The sequence below is a fragment of the Rhea americana genome, unplaced genomic scaffold (assembly GCF_003343005.1).
Source record: "Rhea americana isolate MKP2758 unplaced genomic scaffold, rheAme1 scaffold_362, whole genome shotgun sequence".
Classification (NCBI taxonomy): domain Eukaryota; kingdom Metazoa; phylum Chordata; class Aves; order Rheiformes; family Rheidae; genus Rhea; species Rhea americana.
This window is the reverse complement of record NW_028186493.1, coordinates 531,936-556,817: the sequence shown is the minus strand read 5'-3', so window position 1 is coordinate 556,817 and position 24,882 is coordinate 531,936. Positions and strand designations below refer to the sequence as shown.

The window sequence follows — 24,882 nt, the reverse complement described above, 5'->3', positions numbered from 1 at the left end:
AGAAAAGAGTTATTCAATAACAACAACATATATTAACTCTTGACTGCTCTTTTTATTGGGGAATAAGCCATATAGCAGTATTATTTAAATCTTCTTGCTAGGTAATCTTATATATATATATATATATATATTTAATGAGAACCTTCTCCTGCAGAATTTCAGCTGAATCCCAGCGGTTTCACCGTGCATATTGCCTTCTTACTGCAGCTAAAATGTTCTCTTATTCATTCCGTGACTCCTAACAGAGCATCACCAGCGCTCTGGGAAAACACTCTCCCCTCAAGCCTCACAGGGAGGGGAGTATGGAGAGACTGGCAGCAAGGAGCCCCCACAGAAATAATATTGGAGCCTTGTCACATGCATCTCAGGAGGATCTGCCTTAGCTGATACGACTAATGAATGAACCAGTGATCAACCTGCAGATAACTATGAAACAGAAATAAAGTTGTTCTGTTCTTGCACAAGAAACCACTGGTCTCAAAACATATTTGGCAATGGCATCAGTCGAATATAAGAAAGAGCAGATTTAGCGAAGTTTTGCCAGCTGTAACTCTCTAAACATTTTCCTTTCCCTGTGCTATTGTAACAGTTTAGGTGTGTATTTAATGTCTCAATTCCAAAGGAGCAAGGATCCCATCATAATTCTTGAAAAAATATGAACCCTAGTCATGCTACTAAACACATAATTATAATTTGGACAACAAACTCCCACTATAGTTTTAATTAGAGAACTCGTACTTATTTAGAAGTGCCCACAATGTGCCTTTTCATTTTCCTTCATAAAAATGGAGTTAGGCCTAGTATCTTGCAAACCAACACATGAGCATGTCTACATTCAGTGATACTGATATTCCTTAAAAGCTACCGATGTATTGCTACAAAAGCTCAACTACATTAGAAGTACAGTCTTGCAAATTAGGAAATGCAAAAACTAGGAAGTGGCAAAATTGAAGCACTTCACATAAAATTATATTTCTTCCTCTCTCCTCCTGTTTGCAGATATTCAGATGCACAGTGGTTAACACACACTGATTTTTTACAGTACTTCTAACTCAATCAACATTGCTTTTAAGATGCTGTATCCTACAAGAGCCTAAGAGCTCTACTTCTTCCACTGAAGAACAGATAACAGCGTAGTCAACAAGGAGAGAGAATTCAGATGATTTTGCTCTGGCATGAAATATTACAGCACCTCTCAAATACTACTTTATCTCTACCTCTGGAGAAGCAAAGTGACTACAAGTATAATCCAAGCACGAACAGAAGCCAGCTGCCTGCAGCAGGATTAATTCCCCCCTAGCACTGCAGAGCCACGCCGTATACTGCCACCATACTGTGTGGCAACACATTATTGGTGGTATTACCAACCCATACACAACAGATCTCCCACATATATACCAGCAGAGCTCTCTGCACTTTCTCAGTGCTCTAACACAGCAGCCACACTGAATTTCTAAGCTATCAGTATAGCAAGTGTTTTAGGTTACGTGCACTATGTAAAAGCTATACAACATGCTGGCTTTAGTCCTGTGTTCCGTCATTTAATTACAGATCCACCTAGACGTTATACTGGTCGCAAAATTATTCATCTAAAATTTTACGTTTAAGCTATCTCAATTATCTCATCGGAAGAGAGAGCAGATAAACAGATGGTTTTCTAATACATAAGGTTTTCTAWTACATAATGTTTTCTAATAAATAATTACCCCCTCCTCTTTTTTAAAAAAAAGTTTTAACACAATTCTCATTTAAAGTCTATTTCAAATGTATTCTCAGATTATGACAATTCCTGTTAGGTCCTAAACCTCACAAAATCTAGTAAGTTTATAAAAATCGAGCAGAAGCACTGCAACAGAACGCATTTTGTGTTGACATCTGAAATATAACCTAATAAATGAGGCTAAGCCAATCCAAGCCACATAACTGCGAGATTTGACCACTTGATGCCAGCCTCACTGCTGTGACAGCATCTCCAGATCTATGACACACTGCATGCCTTGCTTGCTGGGCACAAGGTTGAGCAAGAAATTTATGGTCCCACACAGCATTGGCTTCTCAGCTGCAGCCTGCAAAAACCAGCAGAGCATATGTGTGAGATCTGCCTTAAATCCTGAACAACATCATGGCTGGATATAATGAAATTCAGTTGCTGACTACGCTCAATTCTTGCAAACAAACTAACATTTTGAAATATCAACTGTACTGAACTTACTGATTCTGTTTTAGTTCTTTTTACATCAAGCTGGTTAATATGACTGATACATAATAATCTGCTGAATAAATAGCAAAAAAACCCTCAAAAACTGCTATTCACCATTTTCTTAAAATATAAGTTGAAAATATAAGTTGGAAAAACAGAGAACCTGAACAAAGGTTTCTTGAAGAGATCTCTTCTGAATTCTTCCAGGAAAGAGGAATCCAGGAGGAGCTGACATGCACCAAGGCAATCTACCTCATCCATGCGATGCCACAGATCTAATTCCCTTGATCTGCAAATCTGTGAACTAGAAGGATGGAGGATCAACAAACTGAGCAGCATGGGGAGGATGCGCTTCCTCATGAACAGGGGAATCCATTACAGCTTCTAAATCCTCTTGCAGACAGCAATGAGGCCAGCAAACTAGGGATAGATGAAATTTGGAAACAGGAGAAGCTACCTTCAGTCTCCAAAAATACGGAGGCTCAACTGGGTATGCAGGTATTGAAGTCATCCGTGCACAGCCTCACAAGTTTTATCACATCTGATAGATACTGACAGTCAGCTACTAGCTCAACTGGCCCATGAGAAGGCCAGTGAAACACAAAACAGTTTTAGGGCTAAGAGCTTAAGAAAGATCCAATCTGAGAAAAAAAAGAAAAAATGCTACTGAGAAAAGTAAAGTCAGAACAGCAAACCACCAAAATAAAAGTTTTCCATGCACTAAGATAGATTGGGACAGATATAAGCTCTCCCCTGCCAAAAAAGGCCCTGTTTTGCTTTATATGAAAGGAAAAGAGCAGAGGAGGGAATTTCCATTCCCATTCATGACATGTAAACTTTAATCTTAAATACTAAAACCACAGATATCATCAAGAATATCACATAAGTAATACTTGAGGAAGAACCAACAAGAACAGGATTTTATGACAAGATGAAAGTAGGAAGCATCTCAGCCCAACTTCTGCTGAGATTCTTAGTGGTTGGTTATCAACACGAGCATCACATGGCTCAGTTTGCAGTGATGCAAAACTCATTAAACCATGAAAACTGGAGCTGATCATGCCAAACAAAACCCTTCCTGTGCCATTAAGGTCCAAATGGTGCAAATAGACCTCGTTATTCTGAGAGTCACACAGCAGAAGGTCTGCATCTGAAAAACCTAACAAATCATAATCTGAACTCTCTGACTCTCAAAAAGCATAGATATCTAGGCTCTTTCCATGAAGCTTGCAGGAAAGAAATCCATTTGTTTAAGACTGCATCCTGACAACATTCTTAATCTAAAATTTGTTTACCAAAAGTGCTGAGGCAAAGGCATTAAAAAATTGTCACCATTTTACAAGTAGATCAGTCATACATTTTATTTAACTTTTAAAAAATCTCTATGTTTATCCTGTCTTTTGCTTTGTATGCAACTGACATGGTCAGATATTGTCAGCCTGCAGACCTGGACAGTGGTCAGATATTGTTCATGAAGTACTGCAAAAGACCTTTTTTYCCCCCTTTTATTTATTAAAGGCCATTCTCTCCATTCCGGAAAGAAAAATTTGCTGCCCTAAGTTCTTCCTTCAGTAAATGATTCCCTCCCCAGACCAAGATATTTAGGCTGTGTGCACCTCTTTCAGCAAATAAATAGCTTACACTTCCCTATAGAGCTGGCTCATGCTCCTTCCACATCCACGTGGTGACCACTGTACCACTACAGATGAAGTTTGCAAAGACAGACAAGGAAGCTGGACACTCAAGTACACATTGCATTTCCATGGCAATCATACAATCGTACTCCTTAGGCTATTTTGCTGTGCTAACTAAAAAGAAAAAGTGCCTATGTGGACTCAGAATTTCAAATATACTTAAATGACAACACCTTGTTCAGCTGCTTCGTTGCATAAACCTTGGAGAGATGCCACAGGAGTCCCTGAAGGCAAAGCACAGGTAGCACAAACAAGGAATAAAGGTCATCTCAAAAGAAAAGCATCTGGTCCTCTTAAGGTGGATCAAACTTCTCCCTCAAAATCTAGAGGCAATCACAGCACAAGGAGTTGAAACTAGTAATGGGAGACAAAACTAGGATAAAAAGGAAAATACTGTATCCTCTTTTGAAAAGTGGTGTAACTAAGCTATTTCAAGAACAATGCTCCAAATTTATTCATGGATATTATTACAACCAGGACTAACACATGAAAGCAAAGATCACAGCTTCCTCATTCCAGTGCTTACACAAAAAATCAAGGCTGATAATTTTTTGAGGACACGGCCCACAGACAAGTTTCATCAGAAAGCAGATAAAGGGTTCAAAAACACAAGTGTGAATGGAAGGATTGGGTACCAAGGAAACTGCCAAAATCACCAAAGGTTCTGTTGAAAGATTTATTTTTGTAAGAGTGGGGGGGGGGGAAGAAAAAAAATGTAGACAGTAGCTCTTCAGAAGAGTGCTGAGGCATGTTCATTGAAAATCTTTATCAAGTCTTACACTGGTGACTGACACCTTGTGTACAACCCTATCCTGAACGACTTTCCAACTCCTGTAGTGCAACCTTGCCCCATCTGATAGAGACGGCTTCTTAAGTTTGCACATCCAGGTCTGCAGGCCGAGAATCCTTTTCCCTTATAATTTATAATGGCTTCAGTCACTTACCATGATAAATGATTCTTCTGTGCATCTTCCTAGCAAATTATGAGATTAAAAGCGTGACAGTGATTTCAGCAAAGAGGCAGCAGGGCTCTTTCCTCCGTGAAACCAGTGTGCAAAATTCAGAACAGGGTCATTCCTCAAAGAAGCCGCCCAGTTTCCCCAAATATTAGTGAAATAAGATCTTGTAAAACTTCTGAGATGTACCTACACATTCAGGATCCAATGCAAGAATACAGCCGGACTGTCAAATCAAAGTCCATAAATACTTTGGGGTATAATAAATGGTCCTACAAAATATTTTAGCAGCATATTCTCGCTTTCAACCAGTCCCTTTTGTCTATTGGACATGACCCAGCCAGCATCCAGGCTGTTAAACAAAAATAAGTCAGGCCTGGATTAGCATCTATGCATTGTTCTGGGATCCTGTGTGGCAAAGCAAGTGGCAGGAAAAGATGAATTGAAATATTCATCAGATCTTGGAAGAGAATGTCTGCTGAAGATATGTTACTTCAGGTTGCTTTCAGTTCTGCAAGTTGAGACTATTCATTGTATCACAGGAATCAGCGGAAGACGTAGGTACTTCCACAGGACAGAAGCATTTTTCAAAGACTTAAATAAATATTCCTTCTGTTGTCCAAGTTCAGGACTGACCAAACCTACGTAATTGCAATTTGGGTTTTCAAAAATTAAAAAAGGACAAAGAACGAACTAGAATAGGAAAATTCCCGACTGATTCTACCAGACTCTCAAAGTTTATATCCAACCTAGCAGTGAAGGACAACTTGTGATGGCATATGCATCTTCCTCAACAACTCTCAAGTTGGCTATTTCTGACTTCACATAGTCAACAGTCCAATAATCACCCATCCCCATGGAGACTGCCGTACAAACACAGCTGCACAGCAAAAAACAGTAGAAAAGCTTTCCAGTTTCAAAGGTGAGTTCCATGATTGCTGTGCAAGTCTCCATTTAGAGAAACCAAAGGGCTGGCACCATGTTACCCTTTGAGACTTCCAGCATTGGTTACTGCATAAGCCATATGGTCAGGGACTGCTGGGCAAGCTTGTCTGCCAGTTGAGACAACTCAACCCAGTTTAAATCAGGAGAAGGCATGGTGATTAGCTACTCTAACACAGAGACAAGCTGCAGCCAAGAGTTGTGGCCTCTAGCAAGAACCGCTTCTTTCAGCGTAGCCAGTCTGTACAAAAACGTTCAGTGAGAGAGTTCTTTCTCCTATTCCCAATCTTCTTACCAAAGAAGTCAGGACAAAGGCAGTAATAGTAACAATCTGGTGGGCAGCACGGACAATATCTGAAGGCAAAAAGGAAGCTCAGAGCGAGTGCATGTCACTGGCCAGAAATGCTTTAGAAAGAACAAAATAAAACCAGGGTGGCTAAACAGCAGGGTAAGGAAGGTTATGAAATGCAAAATGAATGGCATATTCCAAAAAGCTGAAACTAGTTTGAAAGGAGGTAGACAGGAAGGACTGTAAACTGATAAGCTTAATGTAAACATATGGGAAAATCAGATTGAAAAAGTTTGAGAAATAGCCTGCAAAAGACAAAAAAAAAAAAAAAATAAAATAAAGCCTTCTACCATCGCAGGAACAGGAAATCAGTTCTGCAAACAGCTGGCCAAGCTATAAAAGGAGCATTCAGAGAAGAAAGAGGATAATATTGTGAAAAACTGAATGAATTTTTGCATCCAGGTTCCCTCTTAAGGAGCCTGGGTAGGTTCCAAGGCCTGAACTCTTCTTTATCGGCAATGTGTCAGAGGACACATCTCAAATTGAGATGCCAGTAAAAATAGTTCTAGGATAAACTTATGAAGTGAACAAACATCAGTTACAATACCCAGATGGTTTTCAACTGTGTTTGAGAATATCAAAGATGTGACAGATAACCTAAAAACCATGCAGTTTCCCAGGTGGGAAGGTAGCTAACCAGACTGCAGTTTTTAAAAAGGTGTTCAGAGGTGCACCAGAGAACTATCAGTCAATAAACCTAACATCTTCACCAGGCAGACTGGTAGGAACTAATGGGCATGTGGAGATATGACAATATTGGGAAGGAGTCAACAAAAAATACCTTAGTATTTGAAGATGGGTGACACTAATTCTTAGAGAGCTAGAGAAGATCTAGGGAAGCAGAAGGCCTGTTTGTCTGACATCTACCTTGAAGAACAGGATGAATGGACACCTGGATGAACCCAGTCTCATGGAAAAAGTCAATCCAGCTCTGCCAAACGGAAGCCCAGCCGCGCAAAAGCACCAGAGCCTTCTAAAGTACTCAACAGAGACAGTGTCGATCTGACATACAAGGTTTTACACAGATTTCTAGAGATCATTTATCAGGATTTCTCATGAAAGGCTTCTAAAGAAACTACTCAACCCTCAGACAAGAGGGAAGGTCACTGAGTGAACGGAAGGTCACTGAGCTGGTCAGAAGACAGAGACTCAAAGAGAGAACTGAACAGCTTGTTCTCACGGTGAAGGCAGGTCACTACTGGAGAGCCTGAAGTTCTGTGCTGGCACGTTGCAGACCTAAAATTGAGTGTTGGTGGAGGGGAAACTGCAGTAAAACTGTTGAAGATAATAAACTATTCAAGATAGTAAAGATGAGAAGGAATTGCAAAGAGTAGCAGAAAAAAATAGCAATACTGAGTGACTGGGCAATAAAGTAGCAGTGAAATTCATTGTAGATAAATATAAGGTAATACATATGAGGAAAAAACAATCAATTTTACATAAAAAATGCTGGACTTGGAGCTGGTTATTAGCAGATTTTATTTTCTAATATTCAATTCTATCAAAATGTCAGGTCAATGAACAATGGATGCCAGGTCAATGAACAACAGCAATTAAAAAAGGCAAAGTAAATTTTAGGAATAATCATTAAATGAATACAGAACAAAACAGAACATCACGATGCCACCATAGAAATTAATACTGCTGCCTTATCTTGATTATCAGGTGCTGCATTGGTCTCTCTAGCTCAAAAAGACTACACAAAAATGGAAAGGATGATCCTTATGTGGAATGGTTTCCATACAAGGAACAACAAAGTGCACAAAGACTTTAATTGGGGGAAAAAGATGATGAAGTGGGAACATCACTGAACATGAAGATGCTTGGATGGTAAGAAGTTCACACCAGTCCAACAAGCAAATACAGGAGTTCATGAGTGAAAGACCCATTACAAATTTTTAAATACAAAGTCTCTTTACCCCGACTCAGAAAGTCTCTGAGYTGCAGATTACTACTGCTATTGTCTGGAAGTATCTCTACAAGTTACCATTTACTCCTACCTTTTACTGCATAACTGGCAGTAGCAGAATAGTACTAGGCTAGATGGACCTTATCCTAAGACCTCATCTTACTTAAAACAGTTTTTATGCTCTTGGTGACAGGTAATTGGCAGATGTGATACTGCTCCAGGAAGTTTCATCCATGAAACAGAACAGAGGAAGATCATGTCAGTACCATCAGGAATTGGTCAAAACCCCACAATTTCATTTCCGACAATATGCTTGTAAAAAACAGGACACTGTAGACAAACTAAAGCATAATAAATTGTATTAACTCACTAGACATCAAAACAAAGAAAAGGTAGGCTGTGTTAAATGTTTTATTCAAACTCAAGAAAAAATGCTCTGCCCAGAAAAGCAGAGACTATAGCAGGGTTCTGCTTAGTAGCCATCACCGAAAGAAGGGAATGACGGACACCAGCAATGGGAACCATCAAGACAGATATTTAATGAACTTCTGTTCATACCAATTGCCTTTTATACGTAACAACTTTTTTTATACATATATATTTAATGACATCTTCTATCAAGGATTTTCAAGGATTAATTTTCTAAATGGTGTATTTGCAGAGTTTGTTCCTCTACTTTTGCACTCTAACTGCCAATCTCCTTCGATGACTCCAAAAACAATCTATGCAGATTCCCTTGCACGCTGGCTGTTTGATATCTGCTGATTTACACAATCACACTCTCGAAGTTTGATTGAGAAATTGGTCCCTTTTCAGATTGTGCTAGACATGCACAGGACTCCAACCTGTATTCTCTCAAACTGAAAAAGCCATATTCTTTGGTGAGAGTTCACAGTCCCTCCGTGCCATGGCGCTAAAGACAMGCTGAAAGGCTGGCTCCTTGAATGAAGATGCCCAGGAGCAGATACTGGGCAGGAGTATTCTACCAACATACGGGTTTGTTGCACTCACTAAGCGTAAAGCAGCTGCTCTGATATGCACGCTCACATTTAACTTGCTTTAAAAAAGGAAGCATAAGCAGAAAATCTCCTATGAAGACAGAACATTTGATGTAAAGCCAATTTTTAACAGTACAGTAGATAACAATAACTGACTTCAACTTAATGCAACTGTCCCTGCAGACAAAAAAAATCATCTTCTAAGAGGAAAAAAACCCCAGCCTTTAGTGCTTTCTCAGATAAATAAGTGAGACAGTGCAGAAAAAATGCCACAACTAAACAGATGTTATGTTACTTCATATCCCTGTTAGAAATGAGCAATCATTACAGAATTGCATATGTAGGATCAGGAAGAACATAGAACTGGAGACAGTTATTTGTCGCACTTCAATAGTATTTCCCAATARGAATCCACTGTAAAAGGTGTGACTCAAAGAATAAATTTGTAGCTACAAAAGTGCCCCAGCTGAATCCAATAGCATGTATCAGAATACAGACTTTGACAGCTAATCCTCTCAATTAAAAAAAAAAAAAGAAAAGAAAAAAAGACACTAATATAATTTTCTACCCTTCCCCCTCCCAAACAAGCTTCCTGTTCATTCTGAGACGCGTATTTTCACAAAAAATTAACTGTTGAGAATATTTTTGAATTCTCTCTACTGTTCAGTGAGCTCTGACCAAACTCTTAAAACAGATGGTGCTATTTCATGTCAATTAGATGAAGACACTATTTCAGCTTTGGCTTTCAAGAAGCCAAGGTGTCATCACATGCTCTGAAATAACACAAGAACTGTTCACCTCGATCTGCTGTTTTGAGGAATTGATAAAAATTCCCAGAAATCAGGCAGCAACAGTCCATACATCTGCTACTATGCTCATAAACCAGATAAATATTTGGAATTATGAGTGCTATAACTCTTACTTACATGCTAATACATGGACAAATCCATCACTCAACATTTCAGTATGTCCTGATTCAGGGAATCCTTATTAATTAGCTTTCTTTTCTAAAGAATTCCCTACATCTATTTGTAAAATTCATGTCATACTTTAAACATGCTTTAAAATACTGATCTTATTTCCTGGAACATAAACAGACACATGCCAGAAGCCAAGCTCTACAGAACAAAGCAATGCACACAATGATAGGGAGGATAAGAGMTTTCAGTTTTAAAACTTTTATATCATTACTGTAACTAGCAGTTTTCATTTTTTGTTTTGTTTGCGGTATTTTAGAACTTTCCTTTAAGTCATGGCTCAATTAGAAATTAAGACCTGTTAATTCAAATGCTGCCATTCCTCTTAGCCCCACTAGATTCTAAAATTAACACAAAACTAAAGAACAGTACTTCAGGGTTCAACAGCAGTTGCAAAAGACCACTGTTCACTGCGTCTGCTGGGGATTGCTGTAGTGCTGTCCATCAGAGATGTTTAATACTCTGTTAAAACATTCCTAAAAGATGTGCCACCAGGCTCTGAATGCAGCATTTGTGCATTAAACTACAAAGTGGAAATGAAAGTATTATGATAATTGGGTCATGCAAACAAGTTGGGTGCCATGCTAATTAAAGCCAATGCTGCATCCAACAGAGATTGATGACAGAAAGAAAATACAACCAATGGCAGCTGAGAAGTTCTCTCCATCCATTTTTAGTTGGTTATTGATCTAGAAATTGTGACCCAAATGTGTGCATCTTGGCATACTGCTAAATGACGCAGTCGTTCAACAAATATCTGCAATGGCAAGAGAAGTAACAGTGAGATCTAATACTCTTCTATGGACGGGAAAAGATTTTACTAAGCCCAGGTTTTCAACTTGCCTCACATATCACTAGGGACGCAATTCCAGACGCAATTATGTGAAACCACATTAAGAAGATCATACCCCAGTTCTTTCTGGGATCTTTTAACTCATGAAGGCTCCTTGCTCTGGTATTTCTGACTGAATATCTGGTTTAGATTTAGACCGTAACTTCTGTGTTGTAACCACAAAGCAATTTACTCACAGTACATAATTTGCAAGGTTTTTGAGAATTGCAAAAATCACAATGCTACTGGAACAGACTTAGTTACCGGTACGGCCTTCTCCATTAGATACTTGCCACTAAGTAAAGGTCTGTTGAGTGTATAAAGAGGTGGTAGATCTTCTATCTCTGCTATCCTCTGGTATACGGCTCTGGATAGATGATCCCCATGATATAAACTCCCCAAGATGATGCTAGAGAAGTAAATTGGCTCCACAAAGAGGCTAAGTAAGGCTCCTTGAATACCCAATACGTTCCACCTAAGAGGGAGGGAAAAACAAAACAAAAAAAACAAAAAACACTTTCTTTTTAATGGAACAAGTAACATCTGCCAGACATAATAGCAGTCAATCACAATGGACTAGACTTCAAACTCTTCCTTGTGACTACAGCGTGACTATGATAGCATAGCTGTGACACCTGAGAGAATTTTAGAGATCAGCTTATAGGATGCTCAACGGTATCCTGAGTAAGATGACCCTTATCAATAGGTCTACAGTCAGCATCAATATCAGGAGCAGATTCTGTAACTTCACCTCCCCACAAATGTATCTAGTGATGCATTTCAAAGCCTCCTAGTGTCAGACATGGACAGAATCACTCAGTCAGAGAAAGAGCCAAACTGCAAGATCCTCAGCCAGAAACAGCAGCTAATGCCTCCAAAACACATCTGGCAGTGGGAAAACTGTCTTTCCCAGAATACAAGAAGGATTGGGTCTGCAAGACCTCATCATCGTAAGAGAATGTTCTTCCTTTACATCCTAGCCAAGCTGTCCGCATGCTGGTGCCAGAAAGGGTATTTGTCATTGTTTGCAATATCCAAAAGGTAGAGAGACAGCTGAATCTCCAGGAATCCAGGTGCATATATTCTTTGCTCACTTTAGCCATTTCATAGATTCCAACCATAAATCCCTGTATGCACCATTACAGTCTACAGTGGTAGAAGTTCAGTGTAGGCACCTAGCATGGACAGGAGCAAAATACTGGATGATTTTAGTAGATCTGTTCATTTGATCAAATTCCAGCTCTTAATCTGTACGTGACAACCATGAAACACTTTGTCCAACCTCCAAGCCTACTGCATGCTATTTCAACTGTTCTCTTTTTCTGAGGTACACTTGCAAACAGTTTTGCACAATTAACGCAACATATACACAACAGTATAACTGCACCCCAGAAAACTGGATGCACAAGCAGCAGGAAATTTTCCTTTGGTGCTTGAAAAAAATAGCATAATGGAAGTTCTTGTACTCATTGAAATGGTCATCATTATCAAAAGTCCCATCCTAATAAGGATTGCAAAGTTTTCCTATGAAATTAGAGGGAAATCTGATCCTTGCTAATGGTGTTTCTCAGAGCTTGGGCTGGCATGGCACAGTTCCACATCACCATCAGCCCAGGCTAGAAACTGTGTAGCACAACTGCTTAACTACTGCTAGAAACTGTACTACACACTTTGATTGGCTACAAGATTTGAAAAAGGTAGGAAAAAACCCCGCAGCCCTAGTAAACAACTTATTTGCAAACTTTTACTGAGTATGAAAATGGAGGCAATATGCATTAGCTTACTCACCTGTCATTAAAAAAGGTGGCTTAAATGAATGAGTAGAAATATTGTACTAATAAAATTTAAGACATAGTTTACATCAAATAAAGGCATATTGATAAAAGGCATACTGAAAATATAATCAACAGTCAAACAATAAAAATCCATCAAATTAAAGGTATCAGGTGAAAAATTATTGCTTACCAGGGCCTAGATGCCTTTCTAAGGACTTTATCGTGACTAGAATTTTGTAAGCACAGTCATGTATTTCAAGGGCCAAAAAAATCTCAATGGTATTTTCTTGTTATTTGCAGTATTACCTACATCAAGAATAGAGAAGCATATGGACTACTACAGATACAGATATTATGGAAGAAACATCTGGAAAGAATTCAAGTCTAAGCATTGCAAATTGTGGGCGTCCAAACCATATCTGCAAATTGCAGACACACAAATTAAGTTTCCTCAAGTTAAGCCTATTGTGTTTTACTTTTCAGGAACAGTACTTGAGTGATAGATGGACATTTCACAGAAGGCCAAAGTGATCCTCTAGCAATCCCTAGTTCCCCAAATAAAACCTTTGCAAGCTTTGCAGGGCCTTTTTATTGCTGCCACTTTCAATATTTCTAGAGCTTGTGTTTTGCTGGGTTTTCTCCCGTACCTCCCAAACCCGGTGCCCTTCCCTGGCACAGAAAATGAAAGCTAAGGTCTGTCCCAGTAAAATGATTTTAAATCAAAAAGTAGTGTTTGTACAGAATAAGCATCTGCAGGACAGACTGTATGAGCTTGTATTACAACATCACTGCTCTGCAGTAACTGCCCACATGCCTGCTGGTTTTGCCAAGGTCACTTGTATCACATCTGCCATTTGAAGTACATGTTCATGAGCACTGGATCCAGAGAACCTGGCTTGCTGCAAGCACAGTGTTTGCAGAACCCATTTACACAACCAAAACCTCACGCTCTTAAAATCAGTCAGACAAGGTTGGATGGTCGTTAGGTTTTCAAAATCAGGTTTAAATTTCAAATGCTACAACAACAGCATGTACAATTATCTATAGGAATCTATACCTGTATCATAAATCACCTGCAGAGGTATTGCAAAGTGGTTAAGTAGTTTTGTATCAAAATGTTTGGCAGTAACTTGGAGGGAAACATGAAACCCAAGTGAGAATGTGTAGCTTGTAACCAAGTCCAAAAGACACGATTACACAGAGATCTTTCTCATTGTACCTTTCTACACTACACTTCCTCCTGGCTAACAGCAGTTTCTCACTTCCATTAGCACAGGTACTAGAAATCAGGCTGACAGATATACACTGAAAAGAAATTATATTAACACCATGTATCAATTTTCAAAAGGCCAAAAACATTTTTTAGTGAAATCACAACCTATTTTGAAGTTAATGAGCCAAATTCTGTATTAGGTTCACTACAAACTGAGGTGCAGGGTAGAGAGAGTAAAATTTATTCCAGAAACTTTATTAATAAAGTCAGTGCTGCCTTTTGAGTCAAGATAGTGCAAAAAAACCTAAGTAAAAACTTTTTTCTTCACATTAATACATAAGATAATACCAGAAAAGGTTAAGTAACTGAAGTGACTTAAATCTAGTACAAGTTCCAATCTCCCATTTCTCAGACTAAGTTTGTAACACAGAAAGGAACCTTTCCACTGCAATACCACACTGTAGCAGAGCATCCAGGCTCTGGCCAGGGCGTAATACTTATTTCAGAGCACTTGATATCTCAAGAAAGTGATAATTGATGTCTCAAGAAAGTGACAATTCTGTCATCTYTAATTCAACAACTAAAATCTTTCAGCCTAGCCATAGGCAAAAATTCAGAACTCCCACGTACGACCTCATGGCAGGTCCAACCGTAATGGGCAGCCCATCACATCACAGAACAGACTGGACCTGCGCAATACCTTTTCTTATTGTCGAAACAGAAAAACAGCATTGGGTCTGCATAGGAGAAAAGCATTATATCATGAGCTTTAGCAGAACACAGGATTGATGCCAATGGGAATATTCAAATACCTTAAGTGAGGCACATAGTCAAGAGCTTTGCTGAAGAGGAGAAGAGTTTTAACAGATAGGGAGAAATCCTCCAATGTGAAACTTTTCATCAGAAAAAAGCGACATGCTAGTGGAGCAGAGCATAAAACCAATGCCTCTTATCAACTGTTTGATATCTTCAGCATTTGGGTTTTTAAGTTACTACAAGAATCAAGCAATTTCCTTTCATAACCACGTACWAAACTTCAAACTGAAACCAACATTTTAAATGCAACCTTTCATGGTGATACCAAGCATGAGCCACAGAACTTAGTACCAGACTGCTGACCCTCAAACACAGCTACCTGCATTTGAGTCGTGTGTCTAGACCCGGTTATATGATTTACTCACTACATCTAGTCTGAAGATGACCACTTTTTTTCAGCTGAATAGCTCTCCATCAACAAGATGACCATCTAACCTAACGGAAGTTTAGACACCTTGTGCGGGTGAGGATACCTGCAGCTGGATCCTTGCCGGGGTGTTTCGCAGTGTGCTCTCCTCCTGCAGCTGCAACTTTACAGCTCTGCAAGCCATGTGCCAGCAAGGAAAGGCAATCCGAAGTGATGCTAGAAAGCTCTGCCTTCAGAAATAAGCCTTCAGGGCTTATTTACTTGCCCTGAAAGGATTCAGAACCAATTCTCTTAACCTCTGTGCAGCCTTTCATGTTATGGAAGCTCATTCAGACACGAGCCCTGGGGCAGGTTGCTCCTGAGGCTCATCAAGATTACTTTTAAGCACAACACTGAGGAGATGACAGAATTTCTAAAGCTCTTTAGTAGCAATTAGAAAAGTACTTAAGCAAAGGAAGCAAACAGACACTACTAATCAAAACTGCAGCCCTCCTTTTTTCTCAAGGCAGCAGACACACCACAATGGCCCTTACTAGCAACTGTATTAAGATTTTCAGTGTTCTTACCTCTACTAGCTACTGCTGCTTTTCTTGGACAAAGAACTAGAAATGATAAATTTAGTGGACTATCTGGCTACTGCTGCAACAGTGAACAAACACAAGTAGGACTCCAGGCAAAGGATACAATAACCTGCTGCTGTTACGCAGTGTGAAGTTGCACCTCATCATTCCCTCAACACTAAGCCTGACATAAGAGGACATACCTACTGCAGCTTACCACCTTGATCCTCCTCAGCCCGTTAATTCAGTTGCTCGTAGACTCTCTGTGAAGCCAGATGAGTGAAATAATCCAAATTAAAAAAAAAAAAGAAAAGAAAAGAAAAAGAAAAAAAAAGTTGGGCAAAGAGGGGGAGATGCTCACCACTGGAAATACTGTGATATAAAAAGCACCTGCTGGCTTGCCCCAGCTGTGCTGCAAATCATGTCAGTGAAACCACCAAGGTTGTGTATTTTAAAATGGTAGTTTTGATGGTCCACACTAGTTCACAGCTCCCTAACCAGCTGCATCATCAGAACTGAGATGCAGGGAACTGCAGCGTGTAGGCAACAGCCAGGCATGGGTGACAACATTCTCCTAAAATAGTTTTACCATCAGAGAATAAACTACTGGAGGCATATTCTCCTTGCTTAAAGCTAGCTTGCTTTTAGAAATGAAGCAGTGAAAAAATGATATATTGATTGATATATATATTGATTTTATATTTCGTTGAGTTCAGTGGGATCACTCATCTGAGCAAAATGACGTAGGATGGAGCAAACAGTAAGATGAGCAACAAATTAGATCTGATCTGACCCATATATAAAATGCATCCTTTTTGTTAATCCCATTATTTTCTCTAGACCCTTAATTATTTTATGAATTCATATAGTTACTGTTTGCTATAAAGAAGAGATCATATAGGATTACATACAGTTTCTCATCTGGTATCAGATTTATTATTTTGTTGAAGATTTTCAACCAAAATTGTAGCAGATCATCTTTATTGGTTAAGCATTTTTGCATAAAAATCTGCTTTCTGTGGAGTGTTTTTCATGAAAAACTCAAGCACTTGAAAAAAAAAAAATCCATGTGCAATGCAAAAACTACTCTGATTCAGAAATGTTGCTCACTAAGGGTGAGGCTCAGAGTGCCTTATGTTCCTGCTTACTTACTTTCCACACTTAGCTACAGTGAGACCAAATATCTTCCCCTGTCACCAAGACTCTGCCATATCCATTATCTCCTCTGAAAAGTAATCTTGTGCTCAAGAGTCCAGAGAAACTTTCCTTCCCACTGCTACATCTCACCTCCTTTAAGGAAGCCTTTTTGCACACCAACAAAAGCCACTGTAGATCTGCACATTTCCAATTTAAGTCTCAGCACCACTTCCCTTAGTATTTCCTACACAACTTCTTGTTCCTACAGATGCAACTGGTTTCAGTCACACCTGCACTTAAGTATCCATAATTTCACATGCAGCTTTTGATTTGGCAATGAATTTGCACAAAAATTGTGTTTATATCCTGATGTTTATACAGAGGGAACGTTCTCTGTGCAGTGGGCTCACCGGAGAGCTACAACTACAATTTGATGAGCACCACATCAGGGAAATCTGAATTTTACAGAATTATCATACTTACTGGTTTCTTTAATCTCTACGCACTGCTCAGATGCTAACAACCTGGAGGATAACACACATCTTTTAAATTTTTTGCAATTTTCAGTTATGCTACATGAAAAAGAGGGCAAAGTAACTCAATACTGATTTTAAATCAAGAGGAGTTCTGTTATCCTTTTTATGTTGTCTAACTTCTACTTTGGACAAATATGTGCTCAGAGGCAAGGACACCTATAGTGAACAGCTATAAGGATACCGATTGATCTGCTAATGTCTTTGTGATGTACATTTACATTTTACATTTACTCATTTTACAACTCTGAGTACACGAAAAAAAACTGTAAAATTTAACTCTGCAACAATACCTTAGCACAGACTTTGCCAGCGCACTTCTTTCTGAAAAAAAATGTTGAAAATATAGGCTGCAGCTAAAAATTGGCCTCTAAACTTTCCAAACTCAAATTCTGTTATTTATATTGTTTTTAGAGACCACAGAAATGAAAGGAGCCTAGTAGCAGTAAGCCTTAAAAGCATGATGTTAATATCAGATGTCTCAGCACCACTCATTTATTTCTATGCATCCAGAAGTATGCAAGAGCTGAATCACTACTCATTGCATTTTAAACAATGCACACAGAATTGGTGTCAGAACTTATCACAGGAAAATGAAGACTGAMTCCTTTGTAACTACCAAAATAAATGGTCTGTTGAAAAATGAAGTTATATTTATGATAGACTGCAAATGCTGAGAAAAAAACAAGTTACAGTTCAAAGGGTTACTCTTACTAATATCATTTATAAATAGTAATACATATGAAAAAAGGAAAATGATACAGCAGACGCTTTGTTCATGTCAAGCTTTTACTTGTACCCAAGGGCAAGGGACTAAGGATGGAAATCTTATATAATGCAAAGTAATAACTGTTATTTTATGCAACTTAATTTCTGTTTTCACAGGCCTCAGTAAGATCTTGTTTCTTCAAAAAAAGGAGAGAAAGCACAGGAAAAGGATAAGTAAGTGGCATGTTGTATCTTCTAGGGCGCTCATTTTTGCGAGGCGTTGGAGCAAGCTGCAAGATATGAGAAGATGTCAGACTATCCCCAGAAAGTGTTTTCCCTCATCACATGAACCTTCTGCCCTCCTCTATGACAAAGGCTTGCAGCCCAGATGGCAGCTGTCTCTGGCAGTAATCTCAAAGGCAGGTTTCACCTACTGCATCACCAACAAGATTTTGAGGCCGTCTGAATCACCCCATGCACCAAGAGCCCTTCTTGGTGCATGCACCCAAGGTGTAGGAGGATATATCTTTTCTRTATCTATTCTATCTATATACCTATAGAGAATATATATATACACTATCTATATATAGAGGATAAATTTTGGAAGCTAAAGATTCAGTGTGGCTGGCTGTCTCTGAACAGAAGGTGCTCTAGCTGTGTTTGTACTAGCTGCATTCATGATTTTTCTACWTGTTTCTACCTCCTGTGACTGCTATGATCAGCCAGCTGAGTTTAAGGCTGGAATCATCCCCAGAGATGCTTGCAGAACCATCTGTGTTAGTTTTTACCTCTGTATCTCCGAAGTGTATCTGACTGAAAGGGAACTCCTGTATCCCAGCATTTGGGTCTTAGCGTGCTCATTTGTTGCCTCATCATAACGGACATGTTTACCATTCACTGTGGTTCATCATTCAAGCACGGGGACACTCCTGCTGTTCAAGTTAAATCCAGACTTACACTGCGTAGGTCAGGACCTGCTTTCACCTATCTAGCTGGACTCTGCTTCCATTAACTGGCCTAAGGAACAGCCGGAGCAGACTGTAGTAGGCTTCACTGATCTGATCACCTWTTCACTTCTCTTTTGGTCAAATCTGAACTCCTGATTTCTCCTTGCTTCCTTGTCTAAGGGATTAATTGAATCTCTACTATCAGTGCATTCCTTTCATGAGCCACAGCACAAACAGGCAGCAACATTTGCATGCAGAATGCAGTCAGAGTTTATTTCCCAGTTCAAGTGACTCAGTTAGCAGCCCACATGATAAAACAACTGATGTTAGAAGTCCATGGTCTTTGATGGTAGCATTTCTAGCAAAGATCTTTTTATTTATGCTGTGGTCACATTTTCAGTTAGCTATATCAGAGAGCTGCAGCTGAATCACAATGCTCTGACTTGTTCCATCATTCCCGGCGTTGTCTGGATTTGCTGCAGGTTACCAAGCCTGGGCCAGCACACAGGTCACTGGCTTGACTGGTCAGGGCTTAGACATTATATTTTGGGTAGTTGTTTCCTTCCACTTTCCTTGATTTTTCTTTCTTTCTTTTTTTTTCCCCCTTTAACCTAGGTGCCACATAGTCACCACATTCAAATAGACCGCGGTTACTTCGGTTAAGAATTGATGAGAAGATCGCTCTTTCTATTGCCAACTCAGTTGTGAAGCTCTCCTTTTGGAAATTACTTTAAAACCGGAAAAATACTGGATGAGAATGAATATAACTGCAGAATACAGCCTTTAGTGAGCAGGCACAGGATTTTAAGACACATTTCTTCAACCTCATCAGACTCGGAAATCTAGGTGGTGGAGCCAAGAAGAAAAAGTCATCCATGAGACAGACATAAAGATTGAGTTAAGAACTTCCATTCAGATATTCTACCCTGAATAAACACAAGACAAAAGGCCAGCGTATAGGCAGGCATGTGGTGTTCTTTCACCCAACAGATCAGAAATGATTATTTTTCCTCCTTTGCACAAAAAGAGATGATGTAGTTTCCTCTTTAGTAACTGGATCTAACATTAAACTGCTTCTCAATTCCTGGATCATCCCTAGGAATAAAACATTTTGTTCTTCTCAGTAAGACAATAAGGCATACTCCATCTCTGACTGGAATGTTTTACAAGAAGAACTTCAGGTAACTATCTGAAGCCAAAATATGCACATATGGAACAAATTCTAGCTACTTTTAAAACAAATCTATGAATATGAATGTTCCAAATCAATTATTTTGGTCATAGAAATCACCTTAATGCTGCTCTCGAATGACATCACACACTAACCACATTAGGAATACTCCAGTTCCAATGCTTACGATCATAGTTGGACTTTACATTTACTGTTACATACACAGGCCTTTTGCTGTTTTCCAGTTTTAACCACACAGTACCACTACAGGTTAGAGTTTGGTGCCCTGGCAGGGACTCCCTGCAGCTCCTTCCTCCCTAAAGCAAAACTTCCAGGTGCCTTGATTTATTTTTTTTCCCTCTACCTCTCCAGTATTCTTCCAACACAAGCACAAGGTGAAAGAAGGTTACGAAAGTGAGAACAGAGGGAGATGAGCAGTCAGAGCAAAGTTAGGACTTCCTGAGGCAAAATCTACAGGGGTGTTTCACAATTTCTTGATCTCTCACTTCCCAGGTGACTGGGAAAGGGAGCTAAAACACCACCTTGCCTTTACCACTGTGATAATGCGAGAACACTAGCAGAGAACAGTAGGACTGTCCCTTCAGGAGGACATTTTGGTGGAGTAAGAAGCACTGAGTATCTGCCACTGGAGAAGCCAGGGAAGAAAAGGTGAGCTGAGCTCTCATGGGAAAAACAGCAGACCAATGTCATTCTACAGCCAAAGTTCATGAGTCCTATCCCAGTCCACAGCAAAATCCAGCTCAGAGCTTGAGGAATTTAAGTTTGCCAACATGCAGTCAGCACCTAAAGAGAAATCAGAGGAAGCCCTTAGATGAGTATCAGAGTTCATCCTCTTACTACTGATTGGCACTCCACCACAGTGGAAAGCAGCCACTGGAGAGCCTACACTTGTCAGCAATTCTTCACTGGAATGAAGTAGTATAACAGAAAGGTTGCAAGTTCCTTAGATGTTCCTAACCGGCTCATGATGGGGTAGACAACAGCTTGCAACAAAGCACTCAGATGCTTGAAGTAATACCTTGGATTATACAGGGGAGCTGTTCAAAAATCAACAATTTTAATACTTCGGATTCCCCATGTAATCCTGCACAAATAGAATTTACCCACATATTGCCTAGGCTGGAAGATCTATTGTGCAAAGAAACGCAATCTTTAGTGAAACAAAAATTGGGTTTGACCGTGAGTTTGACTTAGTAGGTTTCATTAAAGAAATTATTTCTGTGCCATAGGAGCAAGTTAGTCTGATTGAAAATCTAGTGACACCTAGAAGACCTAAGTTGTTCTGTAGTACTAAATATTGGAAACTACATAGCAATGCATTCTTTCAAATTTAAATGGGCAAAACATGATCATAAGTGTCAGGGATTTTTTTTTTAAAAAAAAAAGAGGAAGAAGAAGGAGAAGAAGAAGAAGAAGATGAGAAAAAAAGGAAAAAGAATATGAAAATTTGGGCCTCCTTACCCGTCATACAGTCTTTGCTCTGTGTCAAAGGTTTCTATTTGCTTCCTTCACTGGCACAAACAAAATTATTCCCATTAGCCCCAAGGAGAGGTGACAGCTAGCTAGGCAAGCGTGAGATGGATTCTGTTCTGCATCACACAAAATCAACAAAATAGTCAAATGTGCTCTAGCTCAACAACTCGCTTTATTTTTTATATTCACTAATAGAATTGATGATGTGATAAAAGAAGTCAAATGAATGCAGCACGATTACCATATGGGATGGCTGAAAGAAATTACTGACATGAACCTCATAAATCTTAAATGCCGCTTTTACAGAATTACTTTTCAACAACCCACTCTCATAACTTCAAAAAGGCCCTGGCTATTTATGTCAGCGGTATTTAAAAATAAGAAAGTAAAATGTCTTCATTCAGTAGAGATGCTGATTATTTGAGACAAGACTAGAGGAAAAAAAAATAATTACATAACATTCACCCTATATCATTAATTTGGTATACATGGTGTACAACAAATAGGTTCTGACTTATCTTCCGCGTAAAATATGCTTAATAAATTTTGAATAAGAACTAACTGTGGCTTGACAAAAATGCATAGCTATTTTAATTAAAAAATAAGTTAAAAACCCCCAAATCACCAGCTGAAAATTTTGGCATTTCTCTTACATATTTTGCAAAAGCATAGAGAGGCTGAAAACATACAGACTCATTTTGAAAAACTATGCTACAATTTTCTAGAAATTCTCCCATGCTTCTGATACTATTTAGAGGACACTTGCTAAATTTTAGGTGAATCTTTTGTCTATGTCCAATTAAAAAGAAAAAATTTTAAAAATTAAATAAGAAAAAAGAATAAATCAGATAAGTGTAAATAAAAGAATTACTGTTAGAAGACATTATTCTAATTACAGTTCAACCATTTAAGTAAAAACATTTCAAATAAATTTTATATCATTTTCAAGTTAAAATTTAAAAGTGCCCATCAATTAACATGTTTTTATCCGAAAAACTTTTTCCTCATATGAAACAATATAATTTTAAATCCATCCATAGAACACACATGCATCTCTAAAATAAAAGGACATAAATATACCAGAGGATGTTATCCAATATGACGTGTGTAATATACTTATTGCACTGTTTTGCTAATGACATATTATGTTAGGCCAAAAAAAAATATATATATATAATTCATTCCTCTGATATTTTCCAGTGATATAAATAAAAAACAAAGCAGTCCCGACTTTAAGTGCCTGGAATGACAGATAACTTTTCCACGTTACCTATGAAGCCAGCAGAAGGTCTGACACAAATTGCAGGTGAAGAATCAAAGCTTTATTAATAGCTACAGCCCTCTTGCACTACATCTAAGCAGTGAAACCAACTGATAACCTGCACATTCACTGCACGTGACATGCACACCTGCCTTTTTTATTCAGCAATAAAAACCAATACTACAGATAAATACTAATATCTCACCTAGCTATCTTGTCGCTGCATGACATGGTCAGTAGCCTTTCTCCTTGCAATACTCCATCCCACGTCTGGATAGTGGTAGTAGATCTCACAGGAATTGTCCCTTCCCCAGATTCTATTTTTGTCCGGAGCTGTCCTCTTGCTTTGCGGTTTGGATGCCTGTCCCCTTGATCTATACAACAAAAATCGCTCGCCATCAACTCAGAAATATTCTCAATATATTTTACATATGGTATTAAAATAAGAAGAGTCAATTAAAGACATTTGCCTGCATAATTGTTAACTTGCTTAATAATTTCTATTACTCCTTTCAATTTACCTACAGTATCATCCCTTGTACAATGCATCTCCTAAGATGCATTTGCAATTAAACCAAGCTTTCCATGAAGGAACAATTAATATGTAGCAGGTAGTTCTTGAATTCTATTCTGCACATTATAGTATTAGAATGAAGTCAAGCAGCAAATCAAGAAATGAGCAGGCAGACAACAACTATTAAGAGACAGCAATGTTCAGATGGCCCAGYTAGTTCTATAAGGATACTTCCTGACACACTGGCTTATCTTTACTAATTTTCAGCCTCTTCAAGCCCATATGTTTTATCTGCCTATAAACCTTTTTCTAACACACATCTATACAAAAAGGAAAAAAAAGACACATAAATTCTAACTGTGCCACTTGTACGCGATCAAATACACTTTAGACTCCACAACTTTAATATGATTGCTGTCATACCCTCTTGTGCTGCTTCATGTGGTGAGAAAATCCTAGCATCGCCACAAGGAGATGTACTGATATAGAGATGAAACTGCACATTCTCCTTCAGTTTAAAGCCACCGCGTTCAGATTTGATAAAAATGGATTTTTGCTGATCTTCTTTATTGCTGAAATAGAGAAGAACGCTATAGTCAAAACTGAAACAAACACCTAAGTAATGTAAACTGGTCAGTCTTAATAGACATTAAAATGATTACAGTATGTCTTGACATCTTTACAGTATAACTCCAGCAGTTTTTACAAATAACAAAATGAAAAGACACTAGAGGCAAGAAAGAGAGAGCCCTCGACATTCCCAGTGAATTTTCAGAGACTTATCAGGAAATGAAACATCACACATTTGCTAACCCAGATTATTTTGGTTTACATGTTTATAGTTTACAGAAAGATTCCCAAAAGTTTTTTTCCATGTTCCCCTCCCAAGGCACACATCTAGTTGAATACATACCCTGTTAAAGTCAAACTTTATGGGAAATGGCCTAAGTGTTCAGTTATATATTCTAATGTAAGGGATATTACTTCAGGATAATTGTTTCACATTCAAAAACATGTCAGACAAGTGTTTAAGAGTTTTTTAGTTCTGTGGGGTCAGTTCATCTTCTGTTTCTCTCAAGGTTACCTTAGATAGAGCTCAAGTTGTGTATATAGAAATTTAAGCAGGCACCGGCGAGATACAATTTCTGCATGGCAATCATTTAATGCAAGACCACGATCACTCATGTATTCACCATTGATGCATTTTGTTCCTGTAGAAACACTTATTACCAGGGCATCTTTCACATCTGTACCTGCAAAACAATATTTAAAATTTTTAATTTCAGCAATTAAAAATCTCAATTATTCTAGCAAGAGATTTATTCTGGCCAAATTCAAACAATGCTTCTTTCTGCATTTTTCTTTCAAAAAAAAAAAAAAAAAAAAAGTTCTTTTTCCAATACTTTCTTTACAGCAAAAGCTTCACTCAGACCTATCCTCCCTGTACCTACTCCAGTATGGTCTATGGCTCACATGAGTTCAACTTCTAACTAGTCTGAACTCCGAAATGAAGAAAACTTACAAGGAAA

General features: G+C 38.6%; 1 protein-coding gene across 3 annotated transcripts in view; it reads right to left on the bottom strand.

Annotated features, from left to right (window-relative positions):
• ADARB1 (adenosine deaminase RNA specific B1) overlaps positions 1-24,882 on the bottom strand; it is a 94,723-nt gene that overhangs the window by 1,782 nt on the left and 68,059 nt on the right. For all 3 annotated transcript variants that reach the window (XM_085312420.1, XM_085312418.1, XM_085312419.1), the window contains exons 6-9: positions 24,438-24,606; positions 23,777-23,925; positions 23,045-23,213; positions 11,151-11,332 (exon numbers count right to left, since the gene is read on the bottom strand). In XM_085312420.1, coding sequence (XP_085168546.1) covers positions 11,151-11,332; positions 23,045-23,213; positions 23,777-23,925; positions 24,438-24,606 — 669 coding nt within the window. The remainder of the gene's footprint in view (positions 1-11,150; positions 11,333-23,044; positions 23,214-23,776; positions 23,926-24,437; positions 24,607-24,882) is intronic.